Source organism: Rutilus rutilus, assembly GCF_951802725.1.
Source record: "Rutilus rutilus genome assembly, chromosome: 8".
Taxonomy (NCBI): Eukaryota; Metazoa; Chordata; class Actinopteri; order Cypriniformes; family Leuciscidae; genus Rutilus; species Rutilus rutilus.
In genome coordinates, this window is record NC_140222.1 from 15,211,162 (window position 1) to 15,228,423 (window position 17,262).

Below are 17,262 nucleotides of genomic sequence, written 5' to 3' on the forward strand. Positions count from 1 at the left end.
AAACTCTGTGTTTCTCAGTGACAGCCCAGAAACCTGACTGATCTAGAGAAGATCTGTGTGGAGGAGTGGGCCAAAATCCCTCCTGCAGTGTGTGCAAACCTGGTGAAAAACTACAGGAAACGTTTGACCTCTGTAATTGCAAACAAAGGCTACTGTACCAAATATTAACATTGATTTTCTCAGGTGTTCAAATACTTATTTGCAGCTGTATCATACAAGTAAATAGTTAAAAAATCATACATTGTGATTTCTGGATTTTTTTTTTTTAGATTATGTCTCTCACAGTGGACATGCACCTACGATGACAATTTCAGACCCCTCCATGATTTCTAAGTGGGAGAACTTGCAAAATAACAGGGTGTTCAAATACTTATTTTCCTCACTGTATAAAAATGGTTGATCAAAGGCAGCTTGCCGGTTAAAATAGTTAAAGGCCGATTTGTTCCAGAAACTTTTTTGTTATGCATAGTTCAGTTGAAACCTTGCCCCCTGTTGGCTTGCAGTTAAACTGAATTTACGAGACAAAAACTGTCTGCTTAAATAACACGGATCGAAAGATAAACAGTGCATTCTTACTTCAGTTACGGGTCATTCACACGCATGTCAGAGCAAGTCTAGAGACGTGTAGTTGAACTTACTTTAACTTGAGCTCTGCATTTTTAGAACACTGTCTCATTCACGAGACACTGCCAAAGTATGAACACGGGACTGTCAAACACGTCAGTCTAACACGATTTTTTACATTGAAAAAACAATGGAAAAGTTGCATAGTGAAATGGGAAAAAATGTTCGTGAGGCCTACTACGGTGTTTTCTTTCAAAATTGTCACTTCACAGTAGAAACGTGAAAATGGTAGAATAGTGACCATAAGATAAAAACTCATGAGCGGTTATATAAATTTTAGGCATAAGAGTTTTTTAATAGTTAAGATAGATAGATATTCTTTCTCCTCCACATCACACGTCATCAGTGCGTTACATGCTATGTAGAGTTAGACAGACGTCAGCACCGCAACAGAAACAGCAGCTGCCTTTGATAGTTCCTCCCAAAACAATGAGCTTATGTAGCGTTCACACCATAACTACTGTAGTTTGGAAGAGACAAAAACCCGTGACTCGGAGCGGTCCGCCCTTCGTAGGAGGCGTGGCTTTGGATACGCTCTGAAGGGAGGGTGGGATCTCGTGCTTTCAAAGCTTTTATCTAAGCTTTTTAACGTTTACGATTTTCGTACTTAGCAACATAATATTCGTTTTTTTTCTACTAACAGCAACAATACCAGTAACACTTACAGTATCAGTAGTACATTAGTGCACAAGCTCATTTCTGTGTAGAGCAAGTGTTGCAGCTGTGTTCATCTTGGCAACATATTCATGTAAACAGTCAGTTCTAACTGAATGTCCCCAAATGGGACAAAAGTAGTATTTCAGTGCATTAACAGATCTTAACAGTGCTCGAAGTGGACTGGAATATGCACCGGTATGCAGTACTGTCACTTCTGTGTTTTAATCTGTAGCGTACCCTCACTTCCCCTGGGATATGATTTCAACCGAGAGACTACCAGCACTTTTTTCCCACTTTGAGCACTGGGTCTTATTGTGTAAACGACAAAACAAAACAAAAAAAAAGTCACTTTAGCAGCTTTAACAAACCTCTACAAATGGCTGACCAAACCAACAGGCCAATTTTTATCATACAGATGAATCTGATCGTTTAACCGTCTGTAGACGTTTTTCATACATTTAGCATTATGAATCAGCATAATTATGTAGAGCTGATTAGAGTGTTAGACTTTTGAAAATTATTTGGAGATGGCAAGGGAAGACAAATCTTTTAAATTACTTGTTACCTTTGTTTTGCCCTCATGATGAGAACGTTGATTATCAGATTATGTACAATGTTTATTTTTAGTAGTTTATTATTTTTAGCAAAATACAAAATACTTTTCTTAAGAGGTAAACCTGCACCCCCTGTTTTTTCTCAGTCCCAAGGCCTTCTATGGTGTCTAAATGTAAAATTAAATTAAATAATTAGCCTGTTAAAAAATTTGATCTAACCTTTTTATATTCATATCCAGCTGGGAGAAATATTTATTTTTGGGTATACTGTTTTTTTGGTAAAGATTCTTAGACATCATTGTTTTGGCTCTCTGGGCCCAAGATTCTCATCTTTTTTTTTTTTTTTTTACGGCTGCCTCAATGGAAATCTGTAACTGTTCCTACATAAAAGTCTTGTCCTGACCGCCGCTGGGAAGGAAATATAGAGACCGGACCTCTTGGAACTTTAGTGGAATACCCCTGATCTTTATACTGGAAAAAATTCAACAACTCACTGTTCTATTGCTTGTAAATAGTTTTTTTGTTCCTTGTGTTATTACTGGTATGTGGTTTAATTGTCTTTTTTTTTTTTTTATCCGTGTAACCTAATATTTAATGTTTTAATCTGTTAAAAAAAATTACTATTTTTTGCAGTGTTGAAACTCGTGTTGAGGTGAAACCTCACTGGTATTGGTACCAACTACTAAAATCTTGACATCAAGATACTATTTCTCAGAGCAATTTACAATGAAGAGAGGATAGGAAACAAAAGAAAATCTCTCGTTTCCCATCTTCTCTTCACTTTCCTTCTCAGTTAAAGTATCAGAATAATTATAAATGTTCCATTGATGTCTCACTGGCAGCTTCAGGCTCAACCTCAGTCTGATTCGGGGACAAGCCTTTAACACCATTCACCTGTAAGAAAACAGATTCATAGAAGGTGAAAGAAATTAATTATTCAGTTACACACACAAAAAAAAAAAAAAAAATACTAGAGACTAGAAACAGTAATTGCTGTGCATTTCTTTAGATTTTTGCAGAATGTACATCTGATAAACTGCATTACACTGTCATCTTCTATACTACAATAACACTGTCATGGTCACAAATATTTGCACCCTTACACTTTTTTTTTCAAATCCAAATTAACCCTAAAAATAAGTTGAAATTGAACAAAGTATTTGGTATCTATGACTATCTCCAAAATGTTTGGCCACATCTGTATAGTGTTTGCATTCCGGTGCCTGAAGCATTAAGGTTTACATATCACATTCAGAACGAATTTGGGTGTTTTAAAAAAAAGGCATGAGTCACAAATTGTTACTATTAATTTTGCAGTTGAAGATCCACATTTCATCTGCACATCTAAAATGCTTGAACTATTGTATTGGTAAGTATTAATATGACAGTATTGATACTTTTACTTTCTACAAAAAGTTGCAATTTTTATTTTTATATAATTTAGTTTATTTTAGAGATGTACTGATGCATTGGTCAATAATCGATATATATTATTGTTTAAAAACAGCCAATGATCAGGGCCGATTATATCCTGTCAATCAAAAGGGTGTGGAAATACATGTTTAGACTGCAACTCTTACTGTGTGTGGAGATAATATGTCTTGCGTTTGATTTAAGCGCTGTCAAATTAACGCATAGATCCTACAGCAGGGTCATATAACAGCCTACGGTATATAAATAAAATTGTGATAATATAATCAAATGATTCAAATTATATAAAAATATAAATGTATCCATACTACTGTTTATTATAAAGTAAAATGGTCCAAGAGCAGTGCTGTCCTGAAGAGTCAGTTATTATTGGGTTAATGTAGTGATTTCTGAATCTAACCGAGTAAAACTCTGCAAGCTTGCAGATCTGAAACTGATTTCTGTAGTCAGACAAATTCAGTGAGTATCTTACCTGATCATCGTGCTGCGCCCTGGTGTCTGTTTGAACAATTAAAAAACTCAATTAAACACACATTACTAGGGTTATTTAGAATAATCTATTTTTTTTTTATATATTTACACACAATTTCCATTTTGTTAATTCAACTGCATATAATTTAGTGATGGCCAGTTCATTAACAAATAATTCTTCTGAACCAGTTCTGGATGAGCCAGTTCCCCAAACTGAACTGAATTGTCAGAAACAGTTGTGGCTCAAGTCAGCACTGATGCACAGTTATTACACCGAAACATTTCGTATGTGCCTGACAGTCACTCAGACTCAAGATGAATGAATGTGACGATGATACTGTTTCTTGACCAACATGAAGAGCTTCTCCGGCACCAGAACAATCGTTGATATTGCCATGACTTAAAGGGATAGTTCACCCAAAAATGAAAATTCTGTCATCATTTACTCACCCTCAAGTTGTTTCAAACCTGTATGAATTTCTTTTTTCTGCTGAACACAAAAGAAGATATTTTGAAAAATGTCGGTAACCAAACAGTTGATGGACCCCATTGACTTCCATAGTAGGAAAAAAATATATACTATGGAAGTCAATGGGGTCCATCAACTGTTTGGTTACAGACATTTTTCAAAATATTTTCTTTTGTGTTCAGCAGAAAAAAGAAATTCTTACAAGTTTGAAACAACTTGAGGGTGAGTAAATGATGACAGAATTTTCATTTTTGGGTGAACTATCCCTTTAAAAACTTTATGATGTTTGTACTTTACTTTAAAGGTACAATATGCAAGAATTTTGCATTAAAATATCCCATAATCTCAAGGCCAGTGTTATATATTTTGTTAAGTTGATTACTTACAATATCCCAAATGTTTCCAACTATTTTTAAATCGTGAGAAAATTGCGATTTTAACCAAGGAAACGGGGCGTTAGAGCAGGGGGAGCTGGGAGTCGCCAGTCAATTGCGTCATATCCGCGTTACTCTCGGTTTCCGCTCGTACTGCTTGGAGTCCTGGACAAATGCGGAAGTTGTAGTTGTAGCGTCTATCAAGCAACAAACGTTAGCTTGTTTCTTGCAGTCGTTATGGAACACAATTATTCTTTACTGATTGCAGCTGGTTCTGTCGACAAAGCATGCTTAATTTTATATTTTCCAAATGTAGCATTCGGTAATAGTTATGTTTATGTAAGGGAAGTATTATTGCTTTAGATTTGTGTTTAGTTTATTGACATTGTTTATCACGTCTGGTGTTTATGGCCATGTAAATAAATATAGCATGTGTTATACATAAAGATTAATCAGTATTTTGGCAAATGATGTGGGTATGTTCGAATGTACTTTCACAACAATTGTTTAGAACACATAAAACTGCGAAGCGTTATCACAACAATGAATTCGACATACAGTAACATCTATGATAATCAATATAGTATTAGCTAAACCTTACTTTTCTTGCGGTTAATTCATTTTGATGAAATAAAAGTGTGATGAGGTTCAAGAGTCAGGAAGGAAGAAGACAGGGGTCGGCGTGACTGGGACTCGTACTTTATTAAGATAAAACAAAACAAACAAAAGTCGCACACAACGCGCATTCACCGTGGCAACCGCGACGGCACAAAACAGTTCAAAAATGAGAGCTCGGATCCACCGGTTTTCTTTCTCTGCGTCCAATTTTATCTCCAGTCTCTCTCTCGTTCCAGCGCGCGGCTTATAAGCGGTCTCTCCACCGGATCACGGCAATAAGACACAGGTGTTCGTCATTTGCACTTGACCTACTTGCTCGTCTCTTCTCTCTCCCATTACAGACCGTGCTGAACCACGCCCCCCTCGCCACAAAAAGCATGTCATTATAAAAAAAGAACTTAGCCTCATCCATGAACATGATTTTTCGATTCCCGTCTGACTGATTTACATCCACGGTGGAGTTTAAAACGACAGTTCCCATCATTCCACGCTCCTTCACATCGTCATCAAGCTACGCCGTTGTTGTTGTTTGGAATGTAGCGCCCTCTAGAGGCCAAAAATTCTTGCATATTGTAGCTTTAAGCTACAATCTGTATTTTTTCACTGCCGGGGTCGCTAAGCTCATAAACAATAAGAAAGGCGTAGATTGATGACACAGTATGTAAATGAGCGTTGAATCATTGAACTTGACGTCATCCCGATGGATCTAATAATGTTTATGGATGAGTGAATACATTGATGTTTTTAACATGACTGTGGTATATGATGCAGGGCGCGATTGCTGATGAGAGACAGATATCAGCGCAATACACGAGTCCCACGGATATAAAGGAATGAGGACATTTCATTCTACCGAACTACCCGCAAGTGCTGAATAATACTCACTCAGGTCATTTTATTTGACCTGTTTTGACCTGATTGAATTAAACTTGTGAGGTAACGCAGCGCTGTTTCAGATGGTCTACACCAGTGGTTCTCAAACTTTTTTGGTCACACCCCCTTTAAACCTTTGAAAACATCTGGCTTGACAGTAGCCTTGAATTCTGACACAAGCTTCCTGCTTTCTAACCTTATATCTGTTTTTTTTTTTCACATGTTCTGCTTATTGTACTGACATACACTGATAAATAAAGTATTTATCAGTAGTCTCAAATTCACACATTTTGTTTACAGTGTCTACATTGTAACATGTCTACAATCTATCTGAAATAAACAGTTCACAGATAAGTATCAGACTTCCAATCACTAAAGTAATACTCACTTTTCCTTCTTACTTTACGGTTCCAACAAATCACAGCAGCAACTACAGCAGCCACCAGCAGAACAACAGCAACACTTATTCCCACAACAGCAGCTGAAGACAAACCTGAATCTGGAACAGCTGAAGACAGACAAACATTATTATTCAACAGAGAGTGACTCAATCAATTTTACCACTGTCTTTTTCTCATATTTACACTTTTCTGCTTTGGTCATCAGATGTATGATATTGATTAAATTGACAGATGGCGCCATCTGGTGGGTTTCTGAAGAACAGCAGCTAAAACAGCGTCAGCAGCACAGAAAAGCTGACTTAACGTTTGTTCATGTTAATAACATTAATCTTGTGAACAGCATGTGTTTGTTGCGTCACTTGATGTGAACTCAATTACGAGGTCAAAGCTCACTTTTTCAAACATTCCACAAAGAAAACATTAACTTGGTCGATTTAAAATGTTAAGTTTGCTCAAGGGAACTATTAAAGTGTCCTCACCAGTGACAGAAACACTGAAACTCCTTTTGACGTTGAAGCTGCTGCTACTGATGTCCAGTTCATATTCTCCAGAGTCTGTGTTTGTGGAGTTTATGATGGTCAGAGATCCAGTCTGATGATCCAGCTTCAGTCTGTCTCTGAATCTCCCATCTCTATGAACATCTGTACAGATCTTACGGGGTTCTCCAGTGATTTCAACTATACGAGTGTCATTAAAATACCACGTCATCACATCATTTGGGTGTTTTATTACACCAGAATCTAAAGTAACAGATTCTCCCTCCATCACTGACTTTTTCTTCAATTCATCTCGTTGTGAAGCAGGAACATCTGAAACACAAACCAACAGCTGATTAAAGGATATGTGTGCCAAAAACACACAAAATGTGAAAGAACTAAAGATAAAAGCAACTTTCTATTTTGCACACACTTCATAAACTTTTACATTTTACATTTAATCCTCATCCAAACAGTTGATAAATGAATGTAATCATAGATGTAAAACAAAACTAACCGTTATAACTAAGTGTGTGTATCTGCAGGTTGGAGTAATGGAAAGGTTGGGGCTTGGAGAAAGTTCTTTGTCATTGGTCGTAAAACCTGTCGGTCAGTGTATAATGTAGGATTTGGGGTGTGCAATATATGTAGTCTATGATATTGTACCGGTAATTGTTTTAATGATGTGCAATCTGACATTATGGAGTACGTCCCTAATTTAGCAAAAAACAAACAAAAACGCATCTAGAGAGTACATACACTAAACCTTTTTCGGTTTGGGTTGACTGCAGCACGTGCACATTAAAAGTGCATGTTTTCTACCTGTTTTACTCTTATTTTTTTATTATTTTTTTCACTTAAGGTTTATTGTTGATTTTTAAAATTTTACAACAACAAAGACAACATTTACAACACAGTGTCAGAGGTCATAGTGAATAAAGTTTGTGTATAAAGTCCATTTTTTCCATCTCTCTTCGCAGACTTCTTGCTGTAGTCTTAAAATATATGTTAGTCTTTCCATGTTGTGAATTTCCTGCACAATGTCTCTCCAGTTTTTCAGGGTTGGGGGGTCCTCTTTACACCATTTTCGTGTAATGGCCTTTTTTGATGCTGCCAGAAGGATTTTAATTAAGTATTTGTCTTTATTTTGTACTTTCTTTTCTGTTAGACTTCCAAAGTACAGTACTGAACATGTCTTTGGTAGTTTATATCCAAGTATTTTCCCTGATTCCTCCCAGATACTATCCCAGTATTGGGATCATTTTGTGCACTGCCAAAAAATATGTGCATCATCTTGACTTGATTGAATCAAATCATGCCTATGCTTTGTCTTGATTTGTCTCCGCCTCTATGTAATCCCTCCCCCTTGGAATGTATATAACTACAATGCATACTGTATTAGAGTTAGACTTGGTGACTGCAGCAACTGACAGCTCGTGTTCTCAATAAAGAATCCTGCTGAAGAAACAACCAAGTCTCCTGGTCTTCGATTCTGAGTTTCCAACAAAGGTCTGAAACGACACGAGCGTGAGTAATTAATGACGGAATTTTCATTTTTGGTTGAACTATCCCTTTAAGTGGTCACTGCTGGACTATTTTCAGTGTCTTAAGGAGGAGATTGGAGCTTTAACTTTAATTTCTACGATTCCATTACTGTTTGTTTCTCACCGACATAAGAGATGAGCTGCTATGCAGTAAACTGTACTAACCGTTTCTGCAGGAGTGAGAGCAGGGCCTTGATATCGCGGCTTCACTTCACACTCACTACTGAGCAGACTCTGGCTCCAAGATGTCAGCGCCATATTTGGACTTTGGCGGCTTCACTTCTCTACAATGAAAGAGAGTGAAGGTGCGTCGTCCATCTATTTTATAGTCTATTTAAACAGGTGCATTCATTAAATTACTCACCGTGACCAGTGAGATTGAAGGTCTTTTCAAAGGTATTTCTGCTGCTGAAGATCTTTAGTTTATATTCTCCAGAGTCTGTGGATCTGATGTTTGTGATGGTCAGAGATCCAGTCTGATGATCCAGCTTCAGTCTGTCTCTGAATCTCTCATCACCACCTTTACACTGAACATCTGTACAGACATCATTGAGATCTACAGTGATTTGAGCTATACGAGTGTCCTTAAAATACCATTTAATGTCTTCTTGTTGGTTTGTTTGAACACCAGTGTTTAGAGTGACTGAATCTCCCTCCATCACTGACACTGACACTCTATCAACACCAGACACACCTGAAGAAGAAATGAACAGTTCATTACTACACAACACAAAAATAGGGCTGTGAAAAGGTTGTTTTTTTTCTCCAGATCATAAAGACTGTGATAAGAGAAATATGTCTGAAATATGTCTGGATTCATAATGTAGCACATGCAAACAAACAGCAGAAGAACATCACTGATTTACACATAACTGCTGTAATCTACGGCCTACAAACTCCTGTCTGAGTCTTGAAGTCTTGAAGCGGACTTCTGCTGATGAAACTGCAAATTATCTTCATTAAAACTTTTCTTATTTTTTTTTTTTTTATAATTCTGACTCTGGGGCTTCTTTCAAACATTTGGTCCTTGGGTCCTAAACTGTTAACCCCTAACAGTGGATTCATGCAACCAATTTTCATAGCTTCATAAAAAACATTTCCCATTATGAAAGTTATAGATTAATATTATCCATATTTTATATCAAAATATGATTCAACAATACAAACTCTGTTTTTACTCTGCAAATTTGTTTTCCTTTCAAGTAGGCTATAGCCTATAGCCTACAGTTATCCTGATTTTTGCCCATACTGCCCAGAATAAACTATATTTTGTCCACACAAGATGTTTAAAAACCATGCAAGTAGGTTTTGTGAAGACAGCGCATAAAGGTTCCAGTTCTGTTTAGGCTATTGTAGTTTGTAATGCTTGTTATGTTCCTAAATGTATATAGGCCTAACACATTTAAACATCCATCCATCCATCTATCTATCTATTCTGACTGAGCTTCCTTTGTGAAAAATAGCAGACCACCTTTTTTAAACGGTGGTCTGCTACAGTATATTTCACAAAGGAAGCCCATTTGTGCGGTCGTTGGCGTTAAACGAGAAGGACATTCTGAAAATGAGCCTACTGTAAAATTAGCTGGCTTAAAAATGTGGATTGATCCGTGCAGTTATTCCAGAGTCAGACACCTCCCGGTGCTGTTCGTATTAGAATTGTATAATCACAGATTATGAACAGATGTTTTCAGAGGTGGACAAAGTACACAACTTCCTTACTTGAGTGAAAGTACAGATACTACTGGTCAAATATTACTCCGTTACAAGTAAAAGTTTTAAAGACCGATTTTACTTAAGTAAAAGTACAGAAGTACTTGTTTTTAAAAGTACTTAAGTATCAAAAGTAAATGTCAATTCATTGTTTTATTATTGTTGCATTGTTGTGTGTAATACTTTACAGTACCTTATGCCTCTGAATCTATGCCTGCCTACCTACCCTCGTATCAAAATCACATTTATTTCTAGAACACAGTTCCAGAAGTGGGATTGAATGTGAGATTGAATAAGTCACTCAATAACGTCCACAATGGTTTCGGACACCCAAATGGCTGTTTCCTCAAATACTGCCCTATTTAAAGTTTTTTGGCTTTTAGTATATGTTAACCTTACTGTTATCTATAAGCTAGTGTGCACCAAAACGATGACAAAATTTGCATTTAGAAGACCAAACCCAACGTTGAAAATGAAAATCAGGTTGATGTCAGAATCCAACGCCAGATTGACATTAATCTCCAACAATGGACAGACGTTGTATTGTGGTTGAAAACAAGGATATATTCCCATTGGGTTTTCATGTCTAATAGGAACTTCAGACATAATTATTTTTATACTGTACAAACTGTGTGATCCCCTAACTCTAATGTAACAGTTACCCAGCTAACAGGGAACATTCTCAGAACATTGGCTAACGTTCTCTGAACGTTCTCTAAAAGTTATCAAAAACGTTCTTGCTGTAACGTTATTATAACGTTGTGCCAACGTTAAATGTCATTGATAAACGTTCTAAAAACATTAGCATTAAAACGTTATTCTTACGTTGTTAGTGGAACGTTTTAAAAATGTTATTATGTAAAAAAAAAAAATTAAGTAAAAGTTATTTCAAAGTTACCAAAGTAACGTTGTGCCAACATGTCATTGATAAACGTTTTAAAAATGTTATTATGTTAAAAAAATATATATATTAGTCATTACAAATTAGTTATACAACTTTTTATTCTGCAAATCAACTTCAGAAACATAATTTGTAAATCCAGTGACACAACTAATGACACAATGCACTGACATTTAACTATTTCATTAAAATATTTTTTATGGTCAGAAAAAAAAAAAACAGAATATAAAAGAATTATGTACAGGAAAATAGCAGTATTCATTTCAGTTGAGTGCATTTTGCTTGTTGTATGAATTAGAAACTTTTATCACAATGCTGATTAACTTAGATAAAAGTTCTCTCAAAGTTACCAAAGTAACGTTGTGCCAACATGTCATTGATAAACGTTATTCTTACTTGTTAGTGGAACGCATTAAAAACGTTACTAAATTAAAACAAATATTAGTAATTACAAATTAGTCATACAGCTTTTATCTTCTGCAAATTCAGAAACATAATTTGTATATACAGTGACACAATGCACTGATTTTTTGGGGGGTTAAAATATTTATTAAAATATTTTTATTAGTTTAGACAAAAATCCCAGATATAAAATAATTATTTATTCAACAGGAAATAATTCAAAAACTACAGTCAATTATAAATTTGGTTGTACCTCTAAAAAAAAAAAAAAAAAAAAAAAAAAAAAATACAACTAGCGTTTTTAATAACTTTTGCAATTACAGTCAAAGAGAAAACAGGGAATGTGTTATATCCATAGACTGTAGTTTTATCTGATCATTCCCCACATCCGAACGACCTATTACCTAAGATGGGCGTGGTTTTGCAGCGCACGGCATGACCCGTCAATCAAACACAGCGTCAGCGGGACAGACGTCAGACACGGAGACGACAGCTTTTAGGTAAGTTGGTTGAATTTGGCGTGTTGTATGAATCAAATACTTGTATCAGTGCTAATTAACTTAGTTTTGCAGCAGTTGCTACTGTTTTAATAAAGTTAACTAGATCATCAGTTTGCATGAAATGTCTTGAGTAACGTAAACTGCTCCCGCAGTCCACAGAGCAGTTAACAACACTACACAAATATGTAGTTACTGAAGAATAAACGCGAAATTACATTGATGTCTTTATTTAGATTCACCTTTTCCAGTGTCCTTGTTCGCTTTTTCAATATAGCTAAACTGATTTGAATTTGAACGCGTTCTTGAGATTCAAAAGTTAATCGGCTAACGTTAGCTCAATTAACGTTAGCTTAGCTAACTTATGGCCCGGGTATTTCCACCTCCAGTTATCTGTTTCATGTGTCAAGTTCGTCATATTGAAATCTGTAACTTATTTGTAATTTTATCGTGTAAGTTGTCCACAGTGTTTGCAGTTTTACAGGTTATAACAAGCTCCTATGTGACATTTAAAAAAGGAAGGATATCCCCAGGCTCCTCTTAAATTTGATATTTGGATCGAGCACTTGACAACAGTAATGGACCCTTTTCACAGACTGTAATTACGCGTTTTAACAACCATCAGTATCGTAAATTGTGCTAGTTTATAATATACAGTGTATGGAAGGCCATATTTTCAATTCCTCCAGGCAGCTATTTTTGGGAAAGTGCTATCTATTTGAAAAGTCTCTTTTGACTATGCCATAAAATAAAGGCATTTTTTAATATTCCAGGAGAGTGCCTTGGAGTTTTTCTTTTGTTTAAAATCTACTCTACCTCTTCCAAAGAGCACCTCTACCAAGATAAGTGAGTCCGGGAAGCGCTCCTGATCTACATGTTTTAATGCTATCTATTTGAATTGGATAATTTTGAAATCTCAAAAACTGCGTTAAATAACATATTTCACTGAGAACAACACTGTTTGCCCCTCTTGCTCAAATTGCGTTAAAATTTGTATTTTTGGCTTGGTGCAGTTGTAGGCCGAGTTTCTATGGTAACCGGCGCCTCTGGCGTTGCAGTGATGCAGAGCCATTGAAAGAGACTTGCAACAACTTTGATCTCGTGGTCACGTGGTTCATGTAGCTCTCAAAAGAGAGCCTAAGGTCATGGGACCTTAATTTGGAAAAATATTGTATGGTAGCCAATGGCGAGAGACAACCACTGATCTATATAGATCAGTGGAGACAACAAATATTTTTATCTCGTTTGAATTGTGCCCTGAATTACACATATGATGTTTGTCAATTTAAAAGATAAATTTTAAAGTCAAGAAAGTCGCAGTTTGATGTAAAACTGTTGAGGTATAAGACTGTGAAAATACGTAATTACAAAGACTACAAACCCAAAAGGCGCACATGTGACGTCATACCTTTTCGCTCAATGAATGAAGCTAACTTTACTGAAGCTAATGTCTGTCATTTTTTTCTATAGTCTTACGTTATAATCGTAACGTTACGCCGTCATGCCTGAGTGTTTTGTACCAGACTGCACACATACGAGCAACGGATGGTGACGTACATATAGTGCGAGACGAGAGATGTAGTTCATTGAGCGATTTTCACAATTATCTTTTAAATTGACAAACATCATATGTGTAATTCAGGGCACAGTTCAGACAGAATAAAAAGATAAGTTGTCTCTTGCCATTGACTTCCATACATATTTTTTCCGAAATAAGGTCCCATGAGCCGGAAGCGGAGGGGGACTTAGGCTCTCTATAGTGCGAAACAACTGCGCTCAATGTTTTTAAATGGTTTAAGCAGGATAGACAGCAGTTTCATTATATTCGCAGCAATTTCTGCTAAATATTAACGCATAATATGCATTGATTACTAAGAGGACCACATTAACTGGGGCATTTTATTCTGGGGAGTGATGGAGAGACAACATTAATGTTTTTCTTGAGTTTAACCCTCGTGTTTTCCTATATGATAATTGGGTCACACACTCAAGTGACCAAACACCTTAAGTGTACCTTTTCATCAGTTCAATAAATGTACTATATTTTAGTTCAATAATTATTTAATATTTTAAGCTTTTTTTTGTTACTTAATAATATTTGTGCAATAATTATGATCCATTAATGACCATTTAAAATATTTTTTATTTAAGCAAAGTTATCATTAGATTGCAGTTTTGGGGTGTGGCACAGCTCATTAATGCAATTTAAACTTTAAGAGTGCATTAAAATAGAAACAATACAAAGTCCTTGAGCATGAAAAGCAATATAAATTCAAGACAAGAGCAGAGAGCTTGTCTCGTATCTTCATGTTTTCTCCCAATATTCCAAAGCAGATTAAACTTTTTGTAAATTGTCAGATCTAATTAGATATTCTGCATGAGCAAGTACAGCATCCCAGTGCTTTTATACTAATCTCACCACACTTTAATACAACACTGTTTTATTTTCTCCCTGCAGTGTCTCCAGAGATCCTCTCAGGGTCCAGTCCAGTCCAGTGTGCCGGAAGTTGAAGCTGATATGATTGTGGATAATGTCATTTAAAATGTTATTATTATTTTTTTAGCTTGGTGATAGGTTAGGGTTAAGTAAAGAGGTAGTTTTAGTTTTGTTTCATGTTTAATTATTTTGAAGTTTAATCAGTTTGTTCTATGTTTTAGTCCAGGTTTATTTTCATGTTAATTTCATATTTCGATTTAAAGTCGGTTTCAATTGTATCTGTATCTTGAAATAAACTACACTTTGGTTCACTTCAGCTCGCCTTCAGTGGACTACATTACACATAGACATGATTCATGGGTCTTTTTGATTTTAATTATCTTTCTAGATCTTTTGTCTTAATTTTAAAATCTGAAAGTTCTTAAGGTGCTTTCATAAAATGATTGTCATATATACATTATATGCAAAAACATTAAGAATGTTTAAATGTTTAAACAAGTGAATGGAATGTTTTAAGAACGTTTTTCATAATCTTAGAAAAACATTAAGAGAGCGTTTATATAACGGGAGAATTGAACGTTCTAATAACGTTTGAATAACGTTCTTATAACCAAGGAATAACGTTAATACAACGTTTATGTAACAAGATAATTGAACGTTCTAATAAGGTTTTGAATAATGTTCTCATAACCAAGCAATTACATTAATACAACGTTTTATAACAAGATAATTAAACGTTCTAATAACGTTTTTAATAACGTTCTTATAACTAAGAAATAACGTTAATACAACGTCTAAAAAACTGGACGCTTTGAACGTTCCTAGAACATTCAGAAATAAAGTTTTTATAACTTAATGGGAACGTTATGGTAATGTTCTTATAACCTAAGAATTGAATGTTCCAATAACGTTTGAACAACGTTCTTATAACCAAGCAAGAACGTTAATACAACGTTTATATAACAGGAGAATTGAACGTTCTGATAACGTTTTGAATAACGTTCTTATAACTAAGAAATAACGTTAATACAACGTCTAAAAAACTGGACGCTTTGAACGTTTCTAGAACATTCAGAAATAACGTTTTTATAACTTAATGGGAACGTTACGGAAACGTTCTTATAACCTAAAATTGTTAGCTGGGTATGGGTAGGTCATCTACGGACATCTAATATACGGACATATTATCATGGTACAGTTCAGCTTATTGATTTGTATTTCCACTTCCCTTTTATCCAAAGAGACGGAACTATTTGCACTGTATTTATCAATGGGAAATACATCATGCTAAAATAATCTGTCATATACTGTGGCTAACATTATTGGGTTCGCTTGCAAGTCGCAGCAGCACGTACGTGACCAGCAACATTCTTCTTTAAATATTGTGCGTAGTTAACAGTGACAGGTGGTTTCAGACATTATTTTATTAAAGTGCATTTGTCAGTGCCGCACTCGTAGGCTACTGGCTCTTATTCTGCCGCCCACGTGTGCAAACGAAATACCGAACCCATAAACCGATTTGTAAACCACAAACGAAAAATGAAAATTCGAGCCAAAATCTATTTTTTCGTAAAAAAAAAAAAAAAAAAAAAAAAAACGAATAAACGAGCTGGGTTTCATTTCTCGTTATTCCATTCCAAATAGGAAATTAATTTTTTATGGTTGACTAGAACAGAGATTGTAACATAAAATGTCTTACCATGTGCGAGTAAAAACAACACTGAGCAAAATAAATATTTTGCGTTCATGTTTTCCATGCACAGTTGTTCTCCCGTCACATAGTTTGAAAATGAATGAATGATTGAATGAATGGCACACACGTGTCGTTATTGTTCTTCGTCTTCTTCTTCTTCTTCTATTTTTATCTGGCGGTTGACAACTTGTAGTTGTATTACCGCCACCTCTGGACTGGAGTATACCCACAGCTTATATTTTCTCTATACTTTTAAATTCTTTTTAAAAGCCCTGTATTCTTTAAAAAAGAAAACAAAATTTGACACATCTTATCAGAACTTCTATGTAAAATATTTATATAATTAAATATCATTTCATTGGCTTTTACTTGCTCAATAAACCTTTCCCTCTCATGCTTATATTTCTGACAATAAAACAATACATGCTCTCCAGTTTCTGGGTTATTTCCAAGACAATACTCACAGATACCATCAGCATGCTTTTTCATTAAAAATAATGTACTGTTAAGTCTGGTGTGCCCAATCCTCAGCCTGGACAACACCACTTCTTCATGTCTAGCTCTACCTGACACTGCAATCTTATTTAGGCCTACTTTAGACTGTAAATTAAAAAGATGTCTCCCACTTGATTCATTTTCCCAACAGCGCTGCCATATTTCAAAAGTTCTTGTTTTAATAATACTCTTAACTTCTGCTTTACTGTGTTTTATGTCAACATCAATGATATCTTTATCTGCTGCTTTTTTGGCCCATACATCAGCCAGCTCATTCCCCTCCACCCCTATGTGTGCCGGAACCCATAAGAAGGAAAACATTTTACCCGCCTTTTGCAATCCACTCGCTAACTGCAAAACTTCAAGCAGAATGTCTGGGGGAGGGTAAATAGATAACATGATTCGATACAGAGAATAATGTATATTGAAGGCCTATATGCGCGGGGGCAGACTGGTTGAAAAATTCAGCCCTGGCACTGTAGCCACACCAGCCCACATTACCTCACAGACACGCGCATTCAAATGTGAGGTAGTTAGGGGGGTTCGGGGGTAAATTTGGATTTCTCGGACCTACATATGTGCATTTTAAGGTGTTTGAAGGCCAAACAAATTGGATAACAAATAGCTTTAAAAGC

At 35.7% G+C, this 17,262-nt stretch overlaps 1 protein-coding gene across 1 annotated transcript; it reads right to left on the reverse strand.

The window, feature by feature from the left end:
* Window positions 1-2,095: 2,095 nt before the first annotated feature.
* On the reverse strand, window positions 2,096-16,306 carry LOC311294593 (uncharacterized protein). Its single transcript, XM_084415545.1, has 6 exons — window positions 16,139-16,306; window positions 8,857-9,186; window positions 6,952-7,281; window positions 6,460-6,579; window positions 3,739-3,764; window positions 2,096-2,729 (listed from the first exon to the last, which is right to left on the reverse strand). The coding sequence occupies exons 1-6, from the start codon at window positions 16,194-16,196 to the stop codon at window positions 2,646-2,648; spliced, it is 948 nt and encodes a 315-aa protein (XP_084271671.1). The 5' UTR covers window positions 16,197-16,306; the 3' UTR covers window positions 2,096-2,645.
* Between the last annotated feature and the right edge of the window lie 956 nt (window positions 16,307-17,262).